The 27,890-nt window shown below is 39.9% G+C and overlaps 4 protein-coding genes across 4 annotated transcripts; 2 read left to right on the top strand and 2 right to left on the bottom strand.

The window, feature by feature from the left end:
• Positions 1 to 3,148: 3,148 nt before the first annotated feature.
• Positions 3,149 to 8,114, bottom strand: LOC117289561 (probable RNA-binding protein EIF1AD). The gene is made up of 5 exons (XM_033770722.1): positions 7,893 to 8,114; positions 6,571 to 6,794; positions 6,042 to 6,150; positions 4,171 to 4,279; positions 3,149 to 3,447 (listed from the first exon to the last, which is right to left on the bottom strand). Exons 2-5 carry the CDS (start codon positions 6,655 to 6,657, stop codon positions 3,165 to 3,167), a joined length of 588 nt encoding a protein of 195 aa, XP_033626613.1. The 5' UTR covers positions 6,658 to 6,794; positions 7,893 to 8,114; the 3' UTR covers positions 3,149 to 3,164.
• Positions 8,115 to 12,211: 4,097 nt separating this feature from the next.
• On the top strand, positions 12,212 to 13,576 carry LOC117297041 (carbohydrate sulfotransferase 3-like). The gene has a single exon (XM_033780166.1). The coding sequence runs from the start codon at positions 12,212 to 12,214 to the stop codon at positions 13,574 to 13,576; it is 1,365 nt and encodes a 454-aa protein (XP_033636057.1).
• A 2,676-nt stretch (positions 13,577 to 16,252) lies between these two features.
• Positions 16,253 to 17,734, bottom strand: LOC117299823 (carbohydrate sulfotransferase 3-like). The gene has a single exon (XM_033783363.1). It carries the CDS (start codon positions 17,727 to 17,729, stop codon positions 16,485 to 16,487), a length of 1,245 nt encoding a protein of 414 aa, XP_033639254.1. The 5' UTR covers positions 17,730 to 17,734; the 3' UTR covers positions 16,253 to 16,484.
• Positions 17,735 to 23,474: 5,740 nt separating this feature from the next.
• LOC117299818 (carbohydrate sulfotransferase 3-like) lies at positions 23,475 to 25,453 on the top strand. The gene has a single exon (XM_033783347.1). It carries the CDS (start codon positions 23,670 to 23,672, stop codon positions 24,984 to 24,986), a length of 1,317 nt encoding a protein of 438 aa, XP_033639238.1. The 5' UTR covers positions 23,475 to 23,669; the 3' UTR covers positions 24,987 to 25,453.
• Positions 25,454 to 27,890: the final 2,437 nt, after the last annotated feature.

Below are 27,890 nucleotides of genomic sequence, written 5' to 3'. Positions count from 1 at the left end.
AAGTGTATTGTGCTTCCTGCTGGTTCTGATTGCACATTGACCACTAGAAATGCATGCTGTGACTACTCATATAGCCCATGAAAGTACAAATCTCAAGACGGCATTTCCAATTGAAGACTCACTTTTGTTTGATAAAAACTTTCCCAGTTTTATTTTCTTCTCTAAACATAAAAATGATTGGTGTTGCCGGTTTTTATCAAAGTGTACCTTCCCCTGTCAGAACCTTGGCCCAAATTAATGGCACTGCTTAGGACAGAGCTCTGCGCTTATAGCATTGCACAGATTTCTGTGGACAATAAGCACAGATTTCTGTCAAAAGCATCGTCAAGAATTTGGCACTTTGGGTATTTTTTAAGCATATTTACAAAAATGGATACTCGGTTAGGTAACCAAGGTCTGTAGTTTCTTTAACGGCAATGTTTATTGCAATTGGGGCAATATTTTCATAGAGTATTTTATTTGTGTATGAAGTGAACCACCATGGTCTTTCCATATTACCTTATTTTAATTAAAAGGTTCATGGTGAAAGCAAATTTGATGCATCTCCTTTTCTTTTAAGAACCCTCTCCCGAGCCTGTTAAAAACGTTGTTACAACAAAATCAACGCTAAACAGGTTCATCTAAAAGATTTGAGTGGTCTTTGCTAAAGAGAGATATTGGTAGATTTGGCTTATGTATAAGGTAAACCATAACCGTGTAATGGTTGAACATTTTATGTTAATGTACTGTTTTCTGTCTTGGACAGTTTTGTCCATCTATTTATTTTAAATGAATGTACATTTCATACTTTTTTTTACGGGCCTAGAAATGTACGCCAAATGTGTGTACTCTAGACTTTGTCTGTTCACATTTGTCTAGTTCCACTCTTTTGTTTTCAATAATAATAAAGGGGTGGGGAAGTGGTTGCTGTTTATTCAATACCACAGTAGCTGCCTTGGTTTTTTTTTTTTTTTAAGAGCCAAATTTTAAAAACCTACAAAGTTTAAACACTTAATGGATATTTTGTGTGCAAATTGATTACTAAATTCTTCATCAAGTTTCCACTTGAGAATTGTGTCTTAAGAGTTTATATATTCATCATCTCTGAAGCTTTCAGAAATTTAAAGATTTAAATCGTTTATATTTGAAATCTGGGTTCAAGCTAAACGCACAAGTATAACATTTACACAGACAGTGAGAATGCGTTTTTTTTTTTTAAGTGGTGCACACACAGCCGTGTGCTTTATACTAAACCTCGCATAAAACAAGAATACATGAAGCTATTTATCCCATGTTTAAAAACAAAAAATAAACATAGCTAGATGGTGAATGGCTCCTAGCTGTACTTGTGTGGTGGACCTGTTGTTCATGTCGTATATAATTAAAAAAAGATTACGGTGAAAAAAAAAATGTTATCGAAAATGTACTGGAGTTTAGATACACTACCTTGCTGTATCATACCAGTTATAAACGTTAATGTGGTTCAAATCTATTAAAATAAATGTGCACCTTGTATACAACTTCAGTTGGTAATTTTTTTGTCTTTATTTGAATGCATTCATGGTTTTATTGTGGTATAGACGTTAAATGATGATCAAATGTTTACAAATTGTCATTATTTCGTTTAATTACTGTTTCTTGTGTTCTTTGTGCGCCTTTGGTGCCATTATAGGCAGATAAATGCGCTTAACAAATCTTTAATTATTATTATTGTTATAATAAAGAGTAATAATAATAACACAGCATTTTTAAAGCACACTTATACTGTAAAACATTCAAAGGCACTGGTCAAAGAACAAGAAGAAAATTTCACTCAATGTCTGCATAGGCTAATCTGAAGAGATGGGTTTTGAGAGAATTTTGGAATCTTGAGATGTCATGCGTTTGTTGAGATATTGAGGCAGAGAGTTCCAGCAACATAGCCTGAACTTCCTACAGACAATATTGTATACAACCCTTGCATAACGTGAAACGCTACACGGACGCTGAGCTCACGCGCACGTTTATACGCACAAAGAACAGCACTGTTCAATCATTTGCCTCCTTTGACCCAAGAGAGGGTGCTTTTTGACCCCAGTGAGGGCGCTGTGTGACGTCACATGCAAGGGGTCTATAGAAGAGCGCACAAAACAGGTACATTTTATGGAGATTGCCCCTTCTGTTTTTGATAAGAAGAAAGTGGGGGGGGGGCATATCTCAAAATACATTCAGCTGTTATTTTCATAATTCTTTAATTTAATTGGAAATTATGACACAATAATTATGTAAAATTTCCAATTATGACCAGTGTACATCTAGAATCTTGCCTGCCAGGAAGGCCCTTTATACAGTTATTTTTTCAACAGAGGGCAGTTTGAATGTAAACAAAGGTCACATCGTCTATACAGTACCTTAGGGTTGAAGCATGGTTTTTCAACTTCACACAACTTTGTTTTCAGCTTCGTTGTACGAGGTTGAAAAACATTCTTCGACCCCCTGGTATACTGTATATCAAGAACTGCAGTATCGGTACTACACCCTACCTGATGAATTCAAAAGGGTGCTTGCATATTGGGACAAGGCTATATGCAACTACCAACATTCAAACTCGGCTAATATTCCTTCAATTACTTATTTACAACATTTTATACAATCACAATATTTAAGGGGCTGTGTCATCTGGATCGATCAAAGCAGGCTGTTGTACAGGGTGTATGTACATGGAAATATGAACTCTCACCAAGTTTTAGGGCACGATATTCTTCGTACTTAAGTCTGATTTCTGATTTTGTTTTGCCTTTGTAAGTATAAACCTTTGTTTATGAGCAGTAAAAAGTATTGAAACATGGGCGTGACACGCGAGCTTGCACCTGTGCTTATAAGACAGTTTCTTTATTCCTATTGGTCGAGAGGAATGCCATCCTATTAATAGCAGATGTCTTACTACTAGACCATGGAGCATGAAGCTTGAAAAGTTAAAAGTACGACGAGGAATGTTAGCGATCTTTTGGAATACAGATATTCCAGCAGTGAGTACTCAATGCTTTCAAGAGTCCTGCAGAAAACAAAACTCAGGAGGGATTCGAGCCCACTACCAACGCCACCCTATTAATAGCAGTTGTCTCACCACTCGACCATGGAGTGTGAAGCTTGAAATGTTAAAAGTACGAGGAATAATTTAGTGATCTTCTGGAATACCAAAATATTTATCTTTCCTCGTTATCTTCCTCTTCCTCTTCTTCGCTATCAGAGTAAAAATAAGTCACTGTAGGACGATTCGTATTCACAAACAAATCGTCATCGTTATCGCTGTCACTCTCTTCATCCTCATCTTCCTCATCACCGCCGCCGTCTCCAAGGGGACTGCCGGCATCTTTCAAGGACATTTCTGAGATGTCTTTGGCGAGCGCGTCTGTACTTAGGTCGACGCCTTGTTTTCCAGCTGTGTCCAGGTCACTGCTGGAAGTCTTGCTCTTGAACTGGTCTGGCCTAGTGGAGAAATAGATGGAATAACAATTATTACTTAATCCTACAAAAAACCTCGGACATATGAGTGGGCGGAAACAAAAAAAGGCAAAATCTTTTTGGGGGTTTGTGTAGCTTGTGTGGAGTGTAGTGGAACATCATGGTATCTAAGAAAGGCCCCATTTTTTCTGTAGATTTGAGGTCCACAAAATTGCGATTGCTGGTTGCCATATTTTCTCCTGTAGTACATGTTGGACTTCTGCTTTCACTGTTAATCAACATTAATGACTTCTGCTTTCACTGTTAATCAACATTAATGACTTCTGCTTTCACTGTTAATCAACATTAATGTCACTTCACAGTGGATGAATTTCCATTTGCAACAAATGTCAGGCATGCAACTCTTCAGCGCAAAATATTTTGTCCTATTGATCGCGCGTACTGAAGCTAGCCGCGTATTGGAATTCCCCTCGCATCCCCTTATACAACAAGCAATAAAAGCACTATGGAGCCTTTTTTCATACAGCGTGATTTTGCGCAGAGTTTTTTTGTAACGGCGGAGGGAATAAAGTGGAAAGAGGGGTTCTTAGCAGGGGCTCCTGCCATCCCTGGCCCCCTCTTGTTACGCCTCTGGTGATCACATTTGGAATACAGGGCGTGGTCCATAAGATGTTTTTGCCCCTCTGACTGAACGTCTGACGACTCACTTACTGACTAATCTTACTAACTATAATAACAATGACTTACCACAAGCTCTCCTGCTGAATGTATTTGATCTGCTTTGGATAGAGGATGCTTGATATCTCTGCTTTCACTTTATCCCCTTCCTGTATGGGGTCGACTATCACAAAATCACCTAGAAAGAAAAAAAAAGAAAAAAGCATTTGTATGGCGCCGAGTTAAGCCCGATTTCATACCTCCTGCAATTTGACGTGAATTTGAGGTAACACCTCTTTTTTCGCAGCGAATATTCGCAGAAGTTGAGCACAGCTCAACCCCTTCGAATTATTGGTTGAGAATTTGTGTCTTCAACATTAATATCGCATTCGCATTCACAGGATGAATGAACCAGGCTTTAGATTTAAATAATGTCTGGTACAATGACTTGCATAGTCACAATGTACCATTTACATTCAAATTCATCAGACTATAGAGACAGTTGCTGTGTCAAATGGTTCGTTGCAAACTTTTGCATAGCAACCTCCAGATGAGCAAACCCCAGTATCATTGTGCCATACACATCCATTCAGAAATGTGTGTGGGTGTTCACCGACTCTTACGTAACTATGGAAAAGCTTGCCCTGAATCATGTGACATAGCAACTGTCTCGATAGTCTAAGGAATTCAAATTTAAAGGCAGTGGACAGTGTTGGTAATTGTCAAAGACTAGCCTTCACAGTTAGTGTATCTCAACATATGCATAAAATAATAAACCTGTGAAAATTTGAGCTAAATCGGTCATCGAACTTGCAAGATAATAATGAAAGAAAAAAACACTCTTGTCACATGAAGTTGTATGCGTTTAGATGGTTGATTTCAAGACCTCAAGTTCCAAATCTGAGGTCTTGAAATCAAATTCGTGGAAAATTACTTCTTTCTCGAATACTATGGCACCTCAGAGGGAGCTGTTTCTCATCACAATGTTTTATACCATCAACCTCTCCCCATTACTCGTCACCAAGAAAGGTTTTATGCTAATAATTATTTTGAGTAATTACCAATAGTGTCCACTGCCTTTAAGAGGTAACTTGTGATCAAGCAGGCCATTGTACCAGACAATTATTCAAGTCTAACACACAAATGGCTTGTTAGCGTGTTGTCTACTGCATCAGAATCTTGTTCTTATGGCTAAATCATTGGAACATATGTCCTTGAGCAAGGCACTTTAAGCCAGTGGTCACTTTCGTTAAACAGTATTGTCCAAGGCTCACACTTTGTGTATCACAACTTCTATATATAATAACAAACCTGTGAAAATTTAGGCTCAATCGGTCATCGGAGTCGGGAGAAAATGACAGGAAAACCAACAGTTGCTTCCGCACGTTTCGCTGTGTCATGACATGTGTTTACTATAAATCCGTAATTCTTGATGTCGAGAATTGATAATTGTTTTAATGTTTTCTCAAAAAGTAAAGCATTTCATGGAACAATATTTCAAGAGAAGTTTTTACCATTACCTTCTGTAAACCCTGTAAGTTATTTGTAAATCTGTGAACTTTTATTTTGTTTTCTGTTCCGAAAGTGTATAATGGCTTTAACCATGATTGTTTCTATTCAAACAGGTGTAGAAATGGGAAACTGAGCGGGCCGAGAAATCACTATTGTAAGTTGACTGAACCCCTTAGCGCTATTTAGCAGGGATAATAAAAGTTGTGTCTTGAACTAGCTTACTAGGATATCTGAGCTATATGAACACATTTTGATGTATTATTAGTTTGAGAACTTCAGTGACCCCAGCTCACTAAACATTCTTGTGTCTGACTATACTCCAATCAAATAGCAAGGATCTGCTTGGATGTCATAAATATTTATATACATTTCATGCAAAAGTCTCTTTTGTCAGAATATAAACAAGGTGAAAACTGGACCAATCCAGTCTCGTAGAATCGGTACTGTACCTCGTTTAATCCAGACGTTTTTGCGGAACCTAGTTGGCATGCTGACAAGGAACAGGTCCCCTTTTGCCGCCTGCACCTCATGAAGGTTGTTGCCTCTGCTAGCAGTCACCTAAAATGAGTTTTGGTTATAGAAAAAACAAACACATAATTGAACCTGTGGCGAATATACGTAATTGTCATACACCAGTATCTGCAAGAAATTCAATTCAATTATCATGACGATCTAACTTGTACGTTGGCAATTGTTACTGAACGAATGAAGTCGTTAATAATAGCCCATCACTGTTTTCTGTTTCTGCCATTTACTACAAATCTTCAATCTCCCAATCATGCTTAGTTTTGCCTAGTTGCATCAGGCACATTTGGTTGGAGATGCCAGTGGTAGAAATGAAATCTAAGCCCAGTCATGTCCAATCAGTAATGGCAAATTACACTTACAAGTTTAGGGTCATGGATTTCTTTGTGTAAATTTAGGGCAGGTCCGTCGGGTAATCGGAAACAGAACATTTATTTTATTTGGCTTTAGTACCTTTACGATCTGCTGTTGCCCTTCGGGCAGATTGTAATCATCAAGGACTTCCCTGGTCACATGTTTTCTCTTTGTAGCTTTCGACATAACCCTTTTTTATGAGACTTCTAAAATCGTCCGCCAACTGGTCAGGATCAAAGTCCAAGCTTGTTGGAAACAACGTCGTTGTTCTACTGTCACTGGTGGTGAGGGCTGGTGGTTGGTGGTTCAAAATTGCACTTTACCTGTGGAAAGAAGAAGCCCACTAATTACATCAGCCGTCCATTTCACAAAACTCTCCCTAAATCCTAACTTAAGAGTTAGACTAATCTTAGGACTTAGGACGAGTCCCAACCCTGCACTGTAGCATGCAGACCTTAAGATTAATCCTAAGTTAGGACGAGTAACTCGTCCTAACTCGAGGAGATAAGACGAGTCCTAACTCTTTGTGAAATCAACCCCTGGGCCTACTTACATAAAGGGTTTGAAGGCAATGATGTAGGCTACGGTTTGTGGCAACCAGAGACAACAAATTAGAGGTTGGTAAAGCCCTTTCTCTAACTTTAAATTGTTAAAAAGTTATAAATTCTAACTAAAAATTCAGTTCCAATCCACACCATGCGGCGATAAAAAAAAAAAACGCTAACAGTGCACTCTACAGCATTGCAAGACAACAGACAGTAGACAGTGACGCCGCGCCTCTATATGCTTCCCGCCTTTCTCTTCGCCCTGGCAAGAAAGGCACCAAGCCATTGTATTTTCTCCTTATAACTGTTTAATAAGAAGTAAATAAGGCCGTAAATACATACATGGGATTAGGACTCAGGAGGGCCGTGTGACACCCTCTCTTCAGTTTATATAATAATATGAGGAAATTGTACATTTCTACATACCTGGAATTTCATCTTTGAATCTGTTGAAAAGGCAAAAGGCAAGGCCATTTTCATTTTGTAAAAGGGCACTTCTAATTAAATTGATTGGTTGGAAAATCTTTTATTTGTTAACACATCTTGTGACATGGTATGATAATGATGGGGGCATGGGATTTAGTCACTGGATAGTATAGTAAACAAATGGGAACTTTTTGTGAAGGGCACCAACGAGGCCAAGACCATGGCCTCCGTGGCCTTCGTATAATTCCCGAGCCTGTTTGTACTGAAGGTACTAGCACTAACAATCAGACCATTTACTACATCCATGTACTATGAATTGATACAACCCAAACAAGACAGTAAGCCGACTCCTTCATTCCATTGCGTCATCATCATACTCATCATATCATACGCTGATCATGCTGACCTTTAGTGTAGTCAGCCGCATATATCACTCAGTAGTTTACTTACCAAACACCGTGTAAACGAAACGGCCTAGAGTGCCAGTGTTCGACTCCACTCTACGCCTCGCTAGTTAGCCATAATTGCAGACAACTCCACAATGTTATGTTCTACAAGTTTTTGATTCCAAAGCAAGAGATGAAAAGACAGAGCAGAACATTGGACATCTAAAGATTTTACAAACTGTTACACATGTCGCCATTTTGCTTTATTTTGTGATTCACGCTCTCTGAAGAAAGAGTCAGGTCACTTTTCTGAAACGCCATTACGTGTGTATCTCAGGGCATCCTAGTCGACTGGGTACCATACATCAATATTATTTCACAACCTTCACGCAACTTTTGTCCAAAATTATGCGCGTGGAATATGTTGCACTCTGAAAAGAAAAAAGAAAAGAAATTAGCTTTTGTTTAAATTTACTACCAGTCTACTTTTCTTCCTCGAAAATAATTTCGACTGATGCACTTTTACTTTCGAATTTATGACTTTTATCATGATCCCAGGAGCTTCAGGAACTTGGGACGTCGAATACACGAAATCATTAGCCGGGGCAACTGTCTCGGGTTTGGAGGGGGGGGGGGGGGGGGGGGGGCAATTTTTCAATCCTCTGTTCGATGATTCTCTACTCTGTGCTGAATCTGGTGGCCCTCGATCGGTAGTCTTGATTTATTTTTTTACAACCACTAACTAACTACCTTTATGTGACAGAAGACGTTTGCCCCTCCCCCTAAAGTTTCACAATCTTATGGACAAACATTTCCCAACATGTATGACTTGAATGGTCTATAATAAATTGCATATTATTATTTGTTTATTTTTAGATTTAAGTAGGCCTAATGAATACCTAGCGTTAAAAAAAATGTAAAACAAAAAAACCCCAAAAAACAATAAATTTTACAAAATACGATAGGGACATGGATTTTCCGGGGGTTGACTTTTCGAGAAAATAACATTTGTGTCATATATCCGCACCTGTTATAATTTATGTTCTGTTTCATTCATTTGTGTCTCTTATTGGCCTAAGACTTGACGCATGCAGAGCATCTAAAATGCCCAATTTTCCCGGGCCCTTGAGCGAGCGGGCCCGGACCCCAAGCCGTAAAAAGCCCCGCGTTCCACACTTGCACGCCCCATTTTAATAGATTTGCCCCCCCCCCCCCCTAAAATGTATTGTCTGGATCCGCCGCCTTGACGATGATGGCGATGATTGGGGGATGAAACGCTGTCTGGGCATTAAATATGAAGAAATAATATGGATACGAAGCTATTATATAATGAGTTGGTTTTTTGATACAATAACGAACAGCAAAAACGAAATGAGAGAGGGCACATCGTACCCCTCAGACTCCCTAGATTGCACCAGAGAGCATCGGCCTCAACCTTCCCGGCACTCTACAAACTCACTCGGATTTAGGTCCAAGGGGGCCAGACCCATTTCTAGGTCAATTTGACCCGGACCCATTTCTAGGTCAATTTGACCCGGACATGTCACTGTGTCCTGGATTCCGAGTCAAAATCCCGCTTTTAACCAAATTTCTGGTCACAATGACTCGGATTCCGGTGTGGCGGTTTCAGTCTTCCACCGTGTTCAGTTTTCCGGGTGACGTAGCCGGACATTTCAGCACGTTGTTCGAACGGTCACTTTAGCTTTCCGGCGTGTTCCGTTTTCCGGGTGACGTAGTCAGACAAAAAAAACTGCCGCGAGTATCCTGGCGAGTACCGTAGTGTAGTTCTCTCAGTGACCCCCAAATTGTTTCTATTATTTTTATTACGATTCTTTTCTGTTTAGTCACATATTCTTTTGCCCCATCTTAACACGTATTCATGTGTACAACACTGCTTGTGCCACTGGTTAAAATAAATACAGGATAATTTGTTTGGTCTTCAAATTCCCTCATACGATCCACGCGTTTGCCGCTCGTTGTACTCGTGGACGCCGCCATGACAGCTACCGGAGAGTGTAACACGGATGACTCAATACGGCACTAAAAGTGGACTACTTTCGCTTGCTGTGCGCAGGCATCGCATGACGTATTATGTTACCGTATTTGGTCATTCGGAAAACTGAACACGGCGGAAAGTTGAAACCGCCACACCTGGTCACATTGTCACGGATTCCGGGTAAAATTGATCCAGAAATGGGTCTGGCGACCCAAATCCGGGTCAATTCTGACCCAGGAGTTTTTACGCCGTAAATGTTATGACTAACGATGTCCGCTCCCCCCCCCCATATTCCCAAACAGATTGACGCCCATGACCGTGGTGTTCTAATGGCTAAAGTGGCAGTTAGAACATAGAAAGACAAGTAAAAATTCTCTCCAAGTCGTCCGGCTGGCTAGTCCGGCTGGCTAGGTATTTTTACAAACCTGCAGCCGATCTCAAGAAACGCTAGGATTAATCGTATCTCGAGTTAGGACGAGTAACCCGCCCTAACTTATGGCAGAAGGGTTCAATTCGTCCTAACGTCTTCGAACTGTACTCCTCCTTCTCCTAAGATTAATCCTAAGTTAGGAAGAGTTTGGTGAAGTCGACGGATGACGGACCGTGAAATGCCAATCTAAATGGTCCTATATACTGGCTATAGTCAGGACCGTAAAAAAAAGTTACACTGCTGATCCGTTTTTAGGTAGGAGTCCTGTCAGTTTGACCCATTTCTGGTTCATCTTTACACAGATTCCGGGCAAGCTACATTGACACAGAAGTGGGGGGGGGGGCGGTAGCAGGTGGCAGCAAGTAGAAAAGACGGATGCTCATTTGCTTTCGATTTGGACACAGTTCATTGCGCAGAGATAATTGTACTGAAAACATCCTATGTGTGTATTAATATCACACCTGTGCCGTCGGGGTGATTGTGTCTTCTGTTTGTTCTTGCGCTGTAATCCCAACTGACCATCTCGTCTGGCTAGATCCTTTCGTCAACCGTTCATCTTGAGACGTGTAGGGCTCCCTTGCTTCATATAGGATAATGCCTGGGAGCATACATTATGTCCTTGCTCCTTTGCTTAAAGGCAGTGGACACTATTGGTAATTACTCAAAATAGTTATTGGCATAAAACCTTTCTTGGTGACGAGTTATGGGGAGAGGTTGGTGGTATAAAACATTGTGAGAAACGGCTCCCTCTGAAGTGCCAGAGTTTTCGAGAAAGAAGTAATTTTCCATGAACTTGATTTCGAGACCTCAGGTTTAGAACTTGAGGTCTCGAAATCAACCATCTAAACGCACACAACTTCGTGTTGCAAGGGTTATTTTTCTTTCATTATTATCTCGCAAGTTCGATGACCGATTGAGCTCAAATTTTCACAGGTTTGTTATTGTATGCATAGTTGAGATACACCAAGTGTGAAGACTGGTCGTTGACAATTACCATTGGTATTAACAGGCAATGGAGAGCTGTTGTTAGTGTATAAAACATTGTGAGAAACGCGCTCTTTTTGAATTAACATTATATATAGTTGATGTGAAAGAGTTCTCACTCAAATATTAAAAGACCTCGGGGCTGAAGTATTTTATTGGGCATCTGCAAGCACACAAATTATTAATAAATTGTGCAACAAGGGTGTTTTGCTTTTGCAACTTCAATTACCCATTGAGTCATAATTTTCACAGATATGTTATTTTATGCCTACCAATAATAATTGGGACTCTGGTCTTTGACAATAAACCATTAGGCCATAACCAAAGGTGTCCACAGTGCCTTTGAACAGAGCAATGGCAGAGAATGCAGACCACCATCAGTTGCAGGTTATAGAACTTACATATCGCTTTTCATATTGTGTTTCGATAAAAGCAAAATGAATTACTTATTATTCATAAATAGCTCAGACAGTTGCGCTATTCCTATTTGTGGAGAGCGCGTCACGTGGGTGTGTATAACCTTTGTTTATGACCAGTAAAAAGTGTTGAAACATGGGCGTGACACGTCTTCGTCTCGGTAAAATTATCAAGAACCAGGCCTCGTTGGGATTAAACTACTAGTTGAAAACCTCTTCACCACACATTGATTCCCTTTTTAATATTAAAATGACGGGATGCAGTGTGTGGGCTGCGCCTGCAAATTAGTTTTTGGATGGATGTGTACACTGTAAATAAAACCAGCTGCGACACCTCATGCTTGGTAATTACACGATATCTTCCCAAACGCCGTAATTACATGTTATTGGTATCTTCTTAATTTACACTTTCAAATCGCCATGTTAGCCGGTAGAGGTGTGCTGATGTCACAGTTTGTATTTGTATTCCGTTCTGTGTGAGAAAAACGTTGTAATCCTACCTCCATGGTTCAGCTTCGACTTTTTAAGTGAGACCACAAAAGACCACACCCGAGACGATGGTCTTCTGCCTGGATCTTAAAATGGCTCGTCAAATCTCAGCTTCTAACAATCGCAGAGTATTTATAGTTGGAGTAGCAGGCTTTTTATCAGCAACGTTGATATTTATAGTCGCTGGTGGTGCTACGTGGCTGGATGATGCAGTTTTTAAACCTCAAGTACGGCAAGGTGACTACGGGAGCATGAAACTTGACCGTAACAACGGACGTCACATTAAGCCTACCGTATACCGGGCTGTATCATCGGGAGTAATTGGTGATGGGAAGATCAAGGTGACGGAACCCACCACATTGCGAGACGAAACAGCAATTCCTCGTATCGATTTTCCTCAAACCCAGAACAAACCCAGGACAACCGAAGATACTCCAAGCGGTGCGAAGATTATTATCTTAGCATCAATGAGAACTGGATCTTCCTTCGTTGGTGAGATGTTCGGCCAAAATAGTGACATTTTCTACCTTTTTGAACCCGGCTTTGCAATTCAGACCACTCTCCATCAACGAGGTGCTGTATTCTTACAGCCGCTTTACATTGATTTGTTGGACAGCATTTATCAATGTCACTTGACTGGGTATGAATATTATTCAAAATGGTTATCGAGGCTGGTTCCAAAACAAATTTTAAAGAAAGCCCCAGCGATGTACAGAGAGCTGTGCTTCAAGTCCAAAAATTCTTCTCACTGTGGGAAAGTTACACCTCAGCATTTCATGCAAACATGTATGGATTTGAAGAAAGTTGCGATCAAATCAATTCGTATCTCTGATATTGGAAGTCTGTTACCGTTGATCAAAGACAAGACGATCAATCTGAAAGTGATTCATCTCGTTCGTGATCCGAGAGGGATGATCGCTTCGCGGGTGCTTGCCATGAACGAAGTCAAGAAAACGATGGACAAAGTGGAATCATTTACGGACGGAACGAGGGCAGCACTTACCAATTATTGTTGGAACAATTTGCACAACACGGACGTGGGGAAGAACCTGCCCAAATTCCAAAACAACTATTTACTCCTGAGGTACGAGGATGTCTCTTTGGATCCACACGAAGCGGCTCGACGTATCTATAATTTCACTGGTCTTGGTGCTGTTCCTGGGAACGTGTCCAGGTGGATTCAAGAACACACGAGTGCTCACGTAGCCGGGACTTACTCAACCTCACGAGTGTCAAGTCAAGTCTACCAATCTTGGCGCACTAGACTCAGTTTCCCAACTGTTAAAACCATTGAGGAAGTTGGAACCTGTTCTCAAATGATGCAAAGATTTGGCTATCTCCCAGCTAAAGATCAAGAACATCTGACTAATCTAAACATCTCCCTTTTATTTGACAAAGTGCCGGATGTCAATCGGGATATGTACGTTTTATGATTAACTTCATGTAGGAATCTGACTGCGTTTAGTTTAGGTGTAGGGAAATATGCTTTAGGCTATGTTGTACAAGTTTTTTACGTAATAATCTCACAGTTAATGTTTACAATCATCTGACTAAAACCTAAACAGCTCTCTTTTATCTGACACTCTGCCTGTTCTAAAACAGGATCTTAAAGTCACCTGGAAGTGGTATTTTGTCAAAATAAAGCTTTTTTCACTAAAATATGTGTTTTGATGAGTGGAATATGAATAAACAATTAACTAAGGTTTAAGAAAATCAGTTTCCATGTTATTTACAAATTTGAAAAAAAGCCCGACCCGAGAGGGCGCTGTTCGTGACGTCAGTCGAGGCGCGATGAATCGCATGCAGTGCCAAAACAACATAGTGACGCTTGGCGCAAGCTAAAAACATGCCCTCAAACTTGAAACAATACCTGATTTTTGTTCACGTTAGGCAAATGCTCCGTTAGGTTCGTTACGTCTTTCAGGTACCTTCTTCGACTTCCCCACTAGCTGGACAAATTATTGGGATGGCGTAATGTTTTAGAAAAGAACTTTTCTGTTCATGTCAAAATGTGTAGTGTATTCCGGATTCTCGAAGCACGACGGCTCGAATGAAGTGTTTGCTGCCCAGCGCTGGAAAAGAAGTCGGACCGGACAACTTGGCAAACTGACTTAATCTTTAGTTGTTTTGCTGCATCCAGCAGCAATACAACTGGTCGACATTGCCGGAAAAATGCAAGAAAAAAATTGTTTTCAAAACGTACAAACTAACGACTAGGACTTGAATGTACTTGCCCGTACGTGTGTTCGATGTTCGATCGAGGCAAAGTCTTCCTCGATTGACGTCACAAAAGGGGTAGGCGGAGTCACCCCCACACAACTTTATTTAATTTTTTAAAACTTATAAATCGTTAAAAAAATTACTCAAAAAATTATTTTATTGTTCAGGATTATATACTCTATTTCCAGGTGCCTTTAAGTTCACCTTCAAGTTCACCTTCATGCAGAAGCGGTTTTGTCTCTTCATTTTTCAATTGAAACTGACATTTAATTTCCGACGTTGATGCATGCGATTCCGTGAAAAGGTGCCGGGTGGAATTTTGCTGGTCTTTTGTATGATTTCAGCCCTCTGTATGATATATTATCCACGTATTCTGGAAGTGGAGGAGTTGGCTCCAACTAAGTCAAACACAAGTTTGTCAACTGCCTCCTCACATAACACACAGGTATAACATTTTCAAAACTGATATTGATCAAAACTAAACGAGGAAAAAATAATACTTTTTAAAAAAAGTGTAGCCCAAACCACAGAGGAATTACCCTAAACTTAACCCAGTCAGTGTGGTTTTTCAAAGGCATGATCCCGTTTGACATCCGACACATTGTCAGATAAAAGGGAGATTTTTAGATTAGTCAGATGTTCTTGATCTTTAGCATATTTGCATCATTTGAGAACAGGTCCCAACTTCCTCAATGGTGTTAACAGTTGGGAAACTGAGACTAGAGCGCCAAGATTGGTAGGGCCCCCCCAAAAAAAAAAAAAAAAAAAAAAAATACAACAGTATATAGAGTTTGACAAAAATTGCTGCCAAATAAATACACATATAATATTAACTGATGAAAACAAATGCTTTATCCAATACAAACATTACAATTAAACTTGCAAAATGTTTTAATGTTTCACTAAAAAGGGCAGACGTTTATACATGTTGCTACTCAAGGCCAGAAGAAGGAGTAGTAGTCTGATATAACAAAACAGAAAGTCAATAATCAATAATGTGAATTTATAAGCGGAAAATGACACAATACGGCTCTTTCCAACTGTATTGTGCATCCTCATAATATTATAATATAATAAGCCCTTATCCATATATATATTTTTTAAATTGATTATTGAGGTTTTGCAGCTACGCGGAGGTGTTGTGATGATCCCGATCGACACGTGATGCTACGTGACAGCAACACCTGCAGTGGTTTATATATAATGTGCGTGTTGGGGTAGGATAATGAATGAGGCGGTTTAGGTGCACTTGGTTTATTTACACAATACAACAACTGCAATACAATCTGTTGCCTAAATAAAGTTCAGAAATAAGCGTTCTAAAACGTTAAACCAAACTATTATTGTATATCGTTAGCCCGTAAATATTTTTTGGTAACCTTTATTTGGCGACTGGACACACAAAATGGCGGCCGCCACACGCCACATGTTTATTTGTCCGCCGCCACTTATTATCGCGGTTACCAACCACGGTGCGCCTCGCCCCCGCAAAAAGTTTATATTTTGGCCTATAATGTTGTCATTTAATACCAATATAACATTATAAATAATAGGCTAATGTCTTACTTATAAGAAATTCACAAACTTTTGGCAACAAGTTGATACATCATTTTGCTACTGTGCAAGGCCTTCCATCGGCCTATGTCTCAAATTACACTCACAGGGCACAACTTTATATAGAGCTTAGTAAACTGTCTACACAATTGCACATTAAAGACGAAGGTAGACTGCAGCCAAAATACCGTGCCACATGATCAATTTGTGACTAGTTTCCTGCTCATATTGTGCTAGCAGCAATTGTAAAGAAACAATCTGTTCCAGCAGATCTATGAAATCGGTCACAGATCTGCTTCCAAAATTCTTTTGATTGGATTTTATAAACTTCCGTTATTTTAGTGGTGGAATTTTGCTCCTTTGTATAATATTTCATCCACTTATCCTGGAAGTGGAGGAGTTGGCTCCAACAAAGTCAAATAAAACACAAGTTTGCCAACTGCCTCCTCAAATAACACACGTGTATAACATTTTCAAAACTGATAATGATCAAAACTAAACGAGGAATAGAACCCTTTAAAACGTGTAGCCCAAACCTCAAAGAAATTTCTCTAAACTTTAACCCAGTCAGTATGGTTTGTCATAGGCGTATATATCCCGTTTGACATGATCCGGCACATTGTCAGATAAAATGGAGATTTTTATATTAGTCAGATGTTCTTGATCTTTAGCTGGGAGATAGCCAAATCTTTGCATCATTTGAGAACAGGTTCCAACTTCCTCAATGGTTTTAACAGTTGGGAAACTGATTCTAGAGCGCCAAGATTGGTAGACTTGACTTGACACTCGTGAGGTGGAGTAAGTCCCGGCTACGTGAGCACTCGTGTGTTCTTGAATCCACCTGGACACGTTCCCAGGAACAGCACCAAGACCGGTGAAATTATAGATGCGTCGAGCCGCTTCGTGTGGATCCAAAGAGACATCCTCGTACCTCAGGAGTAAATAGTTGTCTCGGAATTTGGGCATGTTGGTCCCCACGTCCGTGTTGTGCAAATTGTTCCGACAGTAATTGATAAGTGATGCCTTTGTGTCGTCCGTAAATGTTTCCAATTTGTCCGCCGTTTTCTTACCTTCGTTCAAGGCAAGCACACGAGAAGCGATCATCCCTCTCGGATCACGAACGAGATGAATCACTTTCAGATTGATCGTCTTGTCTTTGATCAACGGTAACAGACTTCCAATATCAGAGATACGAATTGATTTGATCGCAACTTTCTTCAAATCCATACATGTTTGCATGAAATGTTGAGGTGTCGTTTTCCCACACTGTACCTTTTTTTTAGACGAAATATCTGGCTCGGAGCAAAGCAGTTTGTACATATCCGGGGCTTTCTGTAACAAACTTGCCGGGACCAGCGTCGACAACCATTTTGAAAAATATTCATAGCCAGTCAAGTTACACCGATAAAGGCTGTCCAACATATCAATGTAAAGCGACTGCGAGAATATATCACCTCGTTGGCGGAGGGCAGCTTGAAGGAATGTGCCGGGTTCAAATAGGTAGAAAATATCACTGTTTTGGCCGAACATTTGACCAACGAAGGAAGATCCAGTTCTCATCGACGCTAAGATGATAATCTTCACACCGCTTGGAGTGTCTTCAGTTGTCATGTGTTTGTCCTGAGTTTGAGTACAAAGCGAGTACTGTCTGGAATTCTGAAAACCAATGTGAGGAATAGGTTGGTAAGTGGTACCATCCAGCCACGCAGCACCACCAGCGAGCATGAATATTGACGCTGCCGATAAAAAGCCTGCTGCTCCAACAAGGAAAACTTTACTAACGTTTCTAGAAGCTGAGGTTTGTTGAGCCATTTCAAAATCCGGTTTCAATAAAAAAAATCTAAAAAAGAATCTGAAGTATACTCTATTATACAAATATTGAGTGGCTCAGAGTGGAATGGGAGGAATATTATCGCAAGGTAAAATTTGGACTGTTCCATTTCACGAGGGGAGGAATATTATCGCAAGGTAAAATGTGAACTGTTCCATTTCACGAGGCGCCTCGTGAAATGGAACAGTCCAAATTTTACCTTGCGATAATATTCCTCCCATTCCACTCTGAGCCACTCAATATTTGTTTTATAGAACTGACAAATAGATCCTTGTCATTTGATGTATAGCCTCATGAAAAAAAACAAGTTACTGACAACCAAAAACCATATAGCGCCGCGTAGCGGCAACAACGCACAAATCGGATCACAACCTTTTGCACAGGTGCTTCTTTGTCTTAGCAGCGGCGCGGCGGCGCTGTACTCCTCAAAAACATTGGGAACAAGGATGATCCTAACTGTTGAATGGGAAATGCTATTCCCCATGGGCGAATAGGTCTTTTTGATCACCGGTGCGGATGGGAGTAATAGTGAATGTCACGTGAAGTAAGTTCCCCAATCAAATGACAAGGATCTGTAGGTCAGTTATATAATACTGAATCACCGTTTTTTGCTCACTAGAGTCAGTCATCCCCAGCACACACAATTTGTATTGATGATGAGTGTATGCACTAAACAATACGCCTCTCTTAATATTTATGCATGAGGTACGTCACAATGCTAACTCAAAACGAGACGATGGGCGCAGCCACTGAAAGCGATGGGGGAAGTGCGCCCATAGCCTCATTTTGGGTAAGAATTATGACGTCATGCATAAGTATTAAGAGAGGCGTATAGCCTCTAAAAGGCGCTCCCGCGACCGGCATAATCCGCGCGAGTCCACTGAATTCCGCCAGCGCACCCCATATTACATAACACGAAGCGTGAATATATTGCGTGTACAGCGTATGTACACGTCATGTACATGTACGGTTTATACATTACATTGTACATGTATGTGAGTACCAATTAACCCACACCTGTGACGTCATGCTATTGTTAAATCGCTCCATTTTTTTTGAACGAATGGCGCGATGAGTACAGCCAAGGGCGTCGATCGCTACTGAAAAGTTGGCGGTGGGGGGGCGGGCGAAATAATGCCTTACATTATTTGCACCCATACCATTACCTTTACGTTAAGATTCTGTGTTACACGTCTTCCCTACTTTTTGTTTGACAAGGAGGCGAGTTACAGGGGGTGGATTATTAAACAGCTACCTGAGCGGTCTGTTTTCAACAGAAATTGTATTTTTACTTGTTTATAACGCACTTGTTTACCATTTTAATGTAATTTTGATATGTGTACACTTCTCAACTTTTCGTAATTATCGAGTAAAAAACCAGGCACCTACCTTAAGGTTTTTGCTTTGTTATACATCCACGCTGCAACAAAGCGGCTTTATGATCTACTTATGACGTTTTGAGAGTGATTACGTAACGGGGCTTTTCGCAAATCTCGCAGAAAAGCTCGGGCTAGGGCATACAAATGATTGTATTTTTACACAATTGAAACCTATCATATGACTCGATTTCCTTATTCATCGAAAACATTTCAAGTGGAATTCAGCAAAGTTCACGACTTGACATTTTCGTAATAACATCATCCGATGGCAACCGAGATTATATCAAATTCAAACATCGTATGCACAGTCTTTTTTAATTATAACAACATCGCGAAAAGTTATTGGGTAAAATTCTGAGAATTCTTTATGTTTTTGTTTCCTTTCTTTTTCTTTTATTTTAAGATATTTTACCTTCAAATTACCTACATTTTTTACCGTGTGTATCAGCTGACCTGAGCCGAAATTCCCGTCCGGCGCATGGCTCAACGCAACCCCTCTCTTTCCCACCATTTTAATTTTTTTTTATTTTTAGGGCCTTTGTATTTGCTATAGCTGTCTTTATTTATGTTTACTTGTATATACTGTTTTTGTGAACGTTATTGTCTTTGAATCTTGGCCGAATAAATAGTATTTATAATAATAATAATGATCTTTAGAATAGCTGACCGTGCAGTATGTTGTTCTTCTCGAAGTTTGGAGTCGAGTTTTGCACATTGATATCAGGTTCGATTCTTCAATTTAAGATTTTGAGAAGCAAGGTTGTGATTGGACACTCATGTTGTCTAAATTTATCTGTGCTCTTCTTCTTGCGAAATCCCTTTGACACAAAAGCCCCATCTGTACAGTGGGCAAGCCGAGTAAGACTTTGCGGAGTAGCACTAGCCGTTGGTTGATATCCATTTTGCTTCTGTGACAACTGAGCCCAAACTGCTCGGAGCTGCTCCTATGGATTTTAGTGAATTATTTTGTGCCTTGTGTGATTGTAAAATAAAGGTAAAATATTTTGCACGCGCGTACACCCACAAACTTCCGGATGCATCGTGTACCGAAACATATCGTCTATTGTCTGTATTAAGGAACACGTTGCCTTGGAACGGTCGAGTTGGTCTTTGAAAAGCGTTTGTAACCGTTTGTTATGAAAAAACATATGGTTAGAAAGATGTTTAAAAAGTAGGATACAATGATCCACACACATTTGCCTCGAAATTGCGTGGTTTTCCTTTTACTTTGCGAACTAACACGGTCGGCCATAATTTTATGGGAGTCAAAATGTTGACTCCCATAAATGGCCGACCGTGTTTGTCGACGAGATAAAAGGAAAACCATGCACTTTCGAGTGATACTTGTGTGGATTATTGTATTCTACTTTTAAAATATCTCTCTAAACATATGCATTCTATAACAATTGGTTACATACGCTTTTCAAAGACCAACTCGACCGATCCAAGGCAACGTGTTCCTTTAAAGAAACGGAAATAGGCCCTTTAACCATTCTGAGCGCTGTCCATCAGAACCATGATCAGAATAAAGATGAAATTGAAGAAGACATTTCATCGTATGTCCGCAATTCTTTTATTTTAACAAACATTGTAATAATATCAAGAAAATTATGTATATTTTATACTTTGTTGCATATTTTCTACTGACAGTCAATCAGGTGGGGGACATCTGATTCCTTGACGTATCTTGTTAAAAATCTTAGGTCAGGTATCACCCACGGTTAAAAATAGAGCATGACGCAACTTGTCAGGGTCGGGGGTCATCTCCAGGGAAACCATGTCTGCACGTACTACTAGTTGCGATAACGTAACCCTCCTCCCAACGGCCGCCAGGCCGGAGGGTTACGAGATTATTTTGATCGTCAATTAATGACAATCTGGTTCAACACGTATAATTTCGACAGCTAGTCACCAGATTTTTCCCCATTTTTACCACTTTTAAAAATCATGAAACTTAATCCTTAATCAATGTCTAATGAACACTCAAGTCAAAACACCTTTGAACAAATATTTTTAAAGAAAAAGGACAAAAACTTACCAGATCCCGGAGCGATTTCCCAGGTTCATATGTTTTGAACTTGTCGCCTGCATTGACAATAACTGGCATAACAACTCCTGGATCTACGGCCGACAGGACTGACATTACGAGTCCGTACCGAACATGAACGATACTGTCCGAATGTTGACGACAACACGTTCGGAACAGATCGGATAACTTCGAAAGAGGAGGAATTCCTCCTTTTTGGTCACGTGATTTTGGGTGATACCGGTGTGGTGGTTTCAACTTTCCGCTGTGTTCAGTTTTCCGAATGACCAAATACGGTAGCATTACGTCATGCGATGCCTGCGCACAGCAAGCGAAAGTAGTCCATTTTTAGTGCCGTATTGAGTCATCCGTTACCCTCCGGTAGCTGTCATGGCGGCGTCCACGAGTCGAGTACAACTAGCGGCAAACGCGTGGATCGTATGAGTTGTTTTTTATGCAAGCAGAGTGTGACCTGCCTAAAGTTGTACCCATGAATACATGTAAAGATGGGGCAAGAGATTATGTGACTACACAGAAAAGAATCGTAATATTAACAATGTGGGGTCATTGCTGAGAGAACTACAGTACTCGCCAGGGTACTCGCGGAGGTATCTGACAAGTCACCCGGAAAACTGAACACGCCGGAAAGCTAAAACCGTTCGAACAACGTGCTGATATGACCGACTACGTCACCCGGAAAACTGAACACGGCGGAAGACTGAAACCGCCACACCGGACCCTAAATTCGACAGAGCCTAGTCGGAGATTTTTGGGTCTGGGAACCAGACTACCTTTTACAAAGGAAACAAGGCTCTGATCCGGCCTCGTTTTGTAACCTCGTTGATACCTCGAAAGCCATGCTTCGACCCCGCGGTATCAAGTACTGTTATGTGCCGTGCGGTATAGTATATGCATTTCGTGAAGTCAGAGCGGGCCGATGCTTGCGTAAAGTGCCTTGGACAAGGCTACAAAGCAGTTAGCCCAATTTGGCATAAATAAAAAAGAAATTCAGATTATACCATGTTTAGTTAGCAACTGATGACTTCAAGGTGCAACAATTTTAAAAAAATCATAAAAAATCATGTGACGACGTCATCATAACGTCATTTCACATTCATAAGAACTTGCCAATGTCTACCAACCTAGTAAGTTTCAACATGATCGCATTATTGCTTCGGGAGTTATATTAGTTCAAAAAGTGCACCTTCAAGGCCGCGTCACGTGACCCCCGATGACATCATTGATCTGAAACTTCACACATATGGTGGCTGCCTGACAGTAAACGTGTGTGTAAAATTTGAAGTAATTACAAAAAACTTCACCACACACATCTTCAAAAAGTCCATTTTGAAGAGTTTTCAACCTGCCGCTAGAGGGCGTTGTTGTAATTTGTGACGTCATCAAACTTTTTTTGAATTGCCTACCATTGCTCGACACTTTTATCCGGAGAAGCAACTTCATAACTTTTACCACTTTTTAGTTACAGGGCACTTTCGTTTTTGGCCCGTTTCGATAGGAAGTAGAGGTCATGTGAGGTCACGCACACAAAATAAAATGAAGACCCAATCTTACCTTACTCAATCCCGTAAACAGAAATCTACGGTCTCTTTTGGTTGATTTGATATAGATTTTCAAACATTTAAACAAAACACCTTTAAGATGACGTCACGTGACCGGTGATGACGTCATCATGACAAATTTCTTTTACAACCCTTCTTGCACCATCTTCCACCAATGCCCTTTATCACTGAAAATTTCGTTGCAATTGCTCTTTAGGAACATTGCAAATCGGCACTGAGACAAAAAGTTCTGAAGAGTTCTAATAAAAAATTGAACAAAAACAATAGCTGTTTCGCTGCGCTACTACGAAACAGGATAATACGTGACATTCTTGTGGACCATGCCAGCAAGTTTTGGACTTGCTACGCTCCCATGCGATTATGGAGCAATACATCTGGGCCCAATTTCATAGAGCTGCTAAGCACAAACATTTGCTTAGCATGAAATGTCTTCCTTGGATAAAAACAGTATTACCAACAAAATTTCCTTTTTTCGCATAATATTGCTTGTTACTGGTATTCAGCTGTTGTTTGCTAATCCTAAAAATTGCGTGAAAATTTGGCTGGTAAAAGAAGAAACATCATGCTTAGCAAATGTGTGTGCTTAGCAGCTCTATACAATTTGGTCCTGGTCCTTGCCCTACCACCAGCTGGTTTAACTTTACGATATCTTTTCACACTTCGCTTGATTACACACAGGCTATTACATAATGCTCTGTTCACAGGTTTGCTGATTAAATGCCGAGTGGACAGATAAACAACACAGCTTGCAAACGTGGTTCGGTGAAGAAACTGTAAATAAATAGTAAACTTGCGGTACACGTGTAAATCTCATTGTGTGAAGGTTGGCTCTGATTTTGATGAGTACGTGCTGTGCTCGTTCGGTGTGTAGAACTTCAGTTGTAACGTAATCACACCCGAACCGTTGCTCTCCGGAGTCTCTAACCACATCTTGAAATGGCTCGTCAAATCTCAGCTTCTAATAACTGCAGAGTATTTCTAGTTGGGGTAGCAGGTTTTCTATCATCAGCGTTGATATTTATGCTCGCTGGTGGTGCTGCGTGGCTAGATGGTTCAGTTTACCAACCCCATGGACGTCACTTTAGGCCTACCGTGAACCGGGCTGTATCATCGGGAGTTGGTGATGGGGAGATCAAGGTGCGAGGACCCACCACATTGCGAGACGAAACAGCTAATCCTCAAGTCGGTTTTCAGAAGTCTGGACAACCCCGACTTTGTACTTCTATTCCCAAACCCAGGACAACCGAAGATACTCCAAGCGGTGCGAAGATTATTATCTTAGCATCAATGAGAACTGGATCTTCCTTCGTTGGTGAGATGTTCGGCCAAAATAGTGACATTTTCTACCTTTTTGAACCCGGCCTTGCACTTCATACCACTCTCCATCAACGAGGTGCTGTATTCTTACAGCCGCTTTACATTGATTTGTTGGACAGCATTTATCAATGTCACTTGACTGGGTATGAATATTATTCAAAATGGTTATCGAGGCTGGTTCCAGAAGAATTTTTAAAGAAAGCCCCACCGCTGTATAGAGTGCTGTGCTCTAAGTCCAAAAATTCTTCTCACTGTGGGAAAGTTACACCTCAGCATTTCATGCAAATATGTATGGATTTGAAGAAAGTTGCGATCAAATCAATTCGTATCTCTGACATTGGAAGTCTATTACCATTGATCAAAGACAAGACGGTCAATCTGAAAGTGATTCATCTCGTTCGTGATCCGAGAGGGATGATCGCTTCGCGGGTGCTTGCCATGAACGGAATTAAGAATGTGACGGACAAAGAGAGATCATTTACGGACGGAACGAGGGCATCACTTATCGACTACTGTTGGAACAATTTGCACAACACGGACGTGGGGAAGAACCTGCCCAAATTCCAAGACAACTATTTACTCCTGAGGTACGAGGATGTCTCTTTGGACCCACGCGAAGCGGCTCGACGCATCTATAATTTCACTGGTCTTGGTGCAGTTCCTGGGAACGTGTCCAGGTGGATTCAAGAACACACGAGTGCTCACGTAGCCGGGACTTACTCAACCTCACGAGTGTCATGTCAAGTCTACCAATCTTGGCGCTCCAGACTCAGTTTCCCAACTGTTAAAACCATTGAGGAAGTTGGAACCTGTTCTCAAATGATGCAAAGATTTGGTTATCTCCCAGCTAAAGATCAAGAACATCTGACTAATCTAAACATCTCTCTTTTATCTGACACTCTGCCTGTTCTAAAACAGGATATCTACGCTGTATGATAAACAAAGCACTCTGGGAACATGCGCCATTTTGTGTGATGACACTCGTAAGTTCACCTTCATGCAAAAGCGGTTTTGTCACTTCATTTTTCAATTGAAACTGTCATTTAATTTCACTTTGATGCATGTGGTTCAGTTAAAAGGTAGGACAATAATAAATGACACGTACTTTTTGTTTTAAAGACAAGTATCCTCGCTTGGTGTGCTCTAACATGTGGGCAACATAAAAACCTTTGGAAATTTGTCTGCAATTGGTCACTCGGAGTCGAATTTGCAAGAAAGCAATTAAAGACAAAACTAATAAACTGTGTGCTTTCATATGCCAGAGACCCAAATAATCTATTTTTTTTTGGGGGGGGGGTAAAAACAACAGATTTCTTAAAAAGTATACACAACTATTTTTCGAGTAGGGTAGTTGACAAAGTTGTTTTTTATTTACTGTAAAGGATTCGGGTACTTAACTTTTTCAAAATGTCCACAGATTTACATTGAAGATAATGATAGTGGAAAGCTTCCCTTCAAATATTACTTACTGAGGTTCTGTAGTTTTTGAGAAATGAGTAAACTGGTCACAAAATAATTTTTGTCTCAGGAAGACGAAAATTAAATCCCATTCACCAGTTATGATTATACCATAATCATCATAGCATATCATAGCATAACTGGTTAATACTAGTACTATCATAATCTTTAAACTGTGTAAGTTTAAAGTAAATCTGTGGACATTGTGTTTTGTGTTAGGAAAAAGTATATATACCCTTTAAGAACACCTCTTCTCGTATAGACGGTATAGAAATAGAGTAATGTTGTAACATCATTAACAGGCATTGGCCACCTTTCGTAATTGTCAAAGACCAGTCTTCTCACACTTGGTGTATCTCAACATATGCATACAATAACAAACCTGTGAAAATTTGAGCTCAACAATTGGTCGTCGAAGTTGCAAGAGAATAAACGAAGCGAAAAACCCTTGTCGCACAACTTGTGTGTTTTCAGATGCTTGAATTCGAGACCTCAGCTGAGGTCTCGAATTCAATTCATTATTTTAGTGAGAAATAACGTCTTTCTCAAAAACTATACTTCAGAGGAGGCCGTTTTCCCCAACGTGTTTTACACAAGCTCTCCATTGCTCTTTACCAAGTAAGTTTTTATGCTGACATATATTTTATAAGTAATTACCAATAGTGTCCCCTTGTATAATGCGAAAGACCAGCAAAATGCCCCCAACAAGTTGAAAATCTTCGAATGGAAATTCTTGAACATATATAAATGTTTTGGTGTTAAAATGTTAAATGGATACTTTGGCATGGTTATGCATACATGAACAAATCGTACTATTATACTGTAGATCTTATTTGTATACAAAATTACACTGCAAAAATTGAGGTGTTAAAAATTGACTGCCGACTATATTTGTATACAAAACTACACTACAAAAACGGAGGTGTTAAAATTGACACCGTGTTGTCACATTACAAATAAGAGGAAACAAAAGTGTACACCGTGATGGTGTTAAAGCCATTGGACACTTTCGGAACAGAATTATTTTTTAAAGTTCACAGATTTACAAATAACTTACAGGGTTTACAGAAGGTAATGGTGAAAGACTTCCCTTGAAATATTAGTCCATAAAATGTTTTACTTTTTGAGAAAACATTAAAACAATATCAATTCTCGATATCGAGAATTACGGATTTATTTTAAACACGTCATGACAAGGCAAAACGTGCGAAAACAAGGGTGGATTTTCTCCCGACTCCGATGAGCCTACATTTTCACAGGTTTGTTATTTTATATAGAATTTGTGATACACGAAGTGTGGGCCTTGGACAACACTGTTACTGAAAGTGTCCAATGACTTTAAACTAGCATTTTTATTAAAATTAATACGATTTTATTGTTATTATTTTACCTCCTGGTGATAAAGGCATGGACACTATTGGTAATTACTAAACATTATTTTTTAGGATAAAACCTTACTTGGTAACGAGTAATGGAGAGCTGTTGGTAGTATAACACATTGTGATAAACGGGTCCCTCTGAAGTAACGTAGTTTTCGACAAAGAAGTAATTTACCACGAATTTGATTTCGAGACCTCAAAATTAGATTTTTGATGTCTCGAAATCAAGCATCTAAAAGCACACAACTTCGTGTGACAAGGTTGTTTTTCTTTCATTGTTATCTCGCAACTTCGATGACCGATTAAGCTCAAATGTTCACAGGATTGTTATTTTATGCATATGTTGAGATACACCAAATGACAAGACTATTGTATTATTGTTTTGTATGACAGCATTGAAATAAATGTACTGAGTATAGACTGGTCTTGGACAATTACCATAGTGTCCAGTGTCTTTAAATTTGATTGTGTCTTGGGTGTATAATATGTCACAACACCCGTGTTGTCCATTAAAAAAAAAAAAAATCTTTTTGCAGTGTACGCAAAATCTGGGCCAAATTTTATAGATGGGAAAGAAAGAAGCACCAAACCAACAAAAATACTCATTTGCCTGGATGGGATGGGGGACAAGTAGAAAAACAACGTTATGTCTTGATATCTTGCACCACGGTCTCTTTGGTATATCAATATAATCGTATTGGAGAGATTTCGAGAAGTACATTTAGAAACGCTTGTGTCCATGTACATGTACATCACAACGCATTGCCTTTGGACAGCCATCCCAGTGGGCAAAATACGTTGAAATAACGTTGAAACAACGTCATACCCCGACGTTGAAGTAACAACGTGGGAATATTAACGTTGTTTCAATGTCGGCATTTATACGTTGTTTCAACGTTAAGTTTCTATGTTGAAACAACGTTGAATAATGGTTGGATTTGCAAATCGTTTTAACGTTGAAATGCCGACGTAAAAACAATAATAAAATCACTATGTTGTATCA

This window comes from Asterias rubens, chromosome 1 (assembly GCF_902459465.1).
Source record: "Asterias rubens chromosome 1, eAstRub1.3, whole genome shotgun sequence".
Taxonomy (NCBI): Eukaryota; Metazoa; Echinodermata; class Asteroidea; order Forcipulatida; family Asteriidae; genus Asterias; species Asterias rubens.
This window is presented reverse-complemented; position numbering and strand designations above follow the sequence as displayed.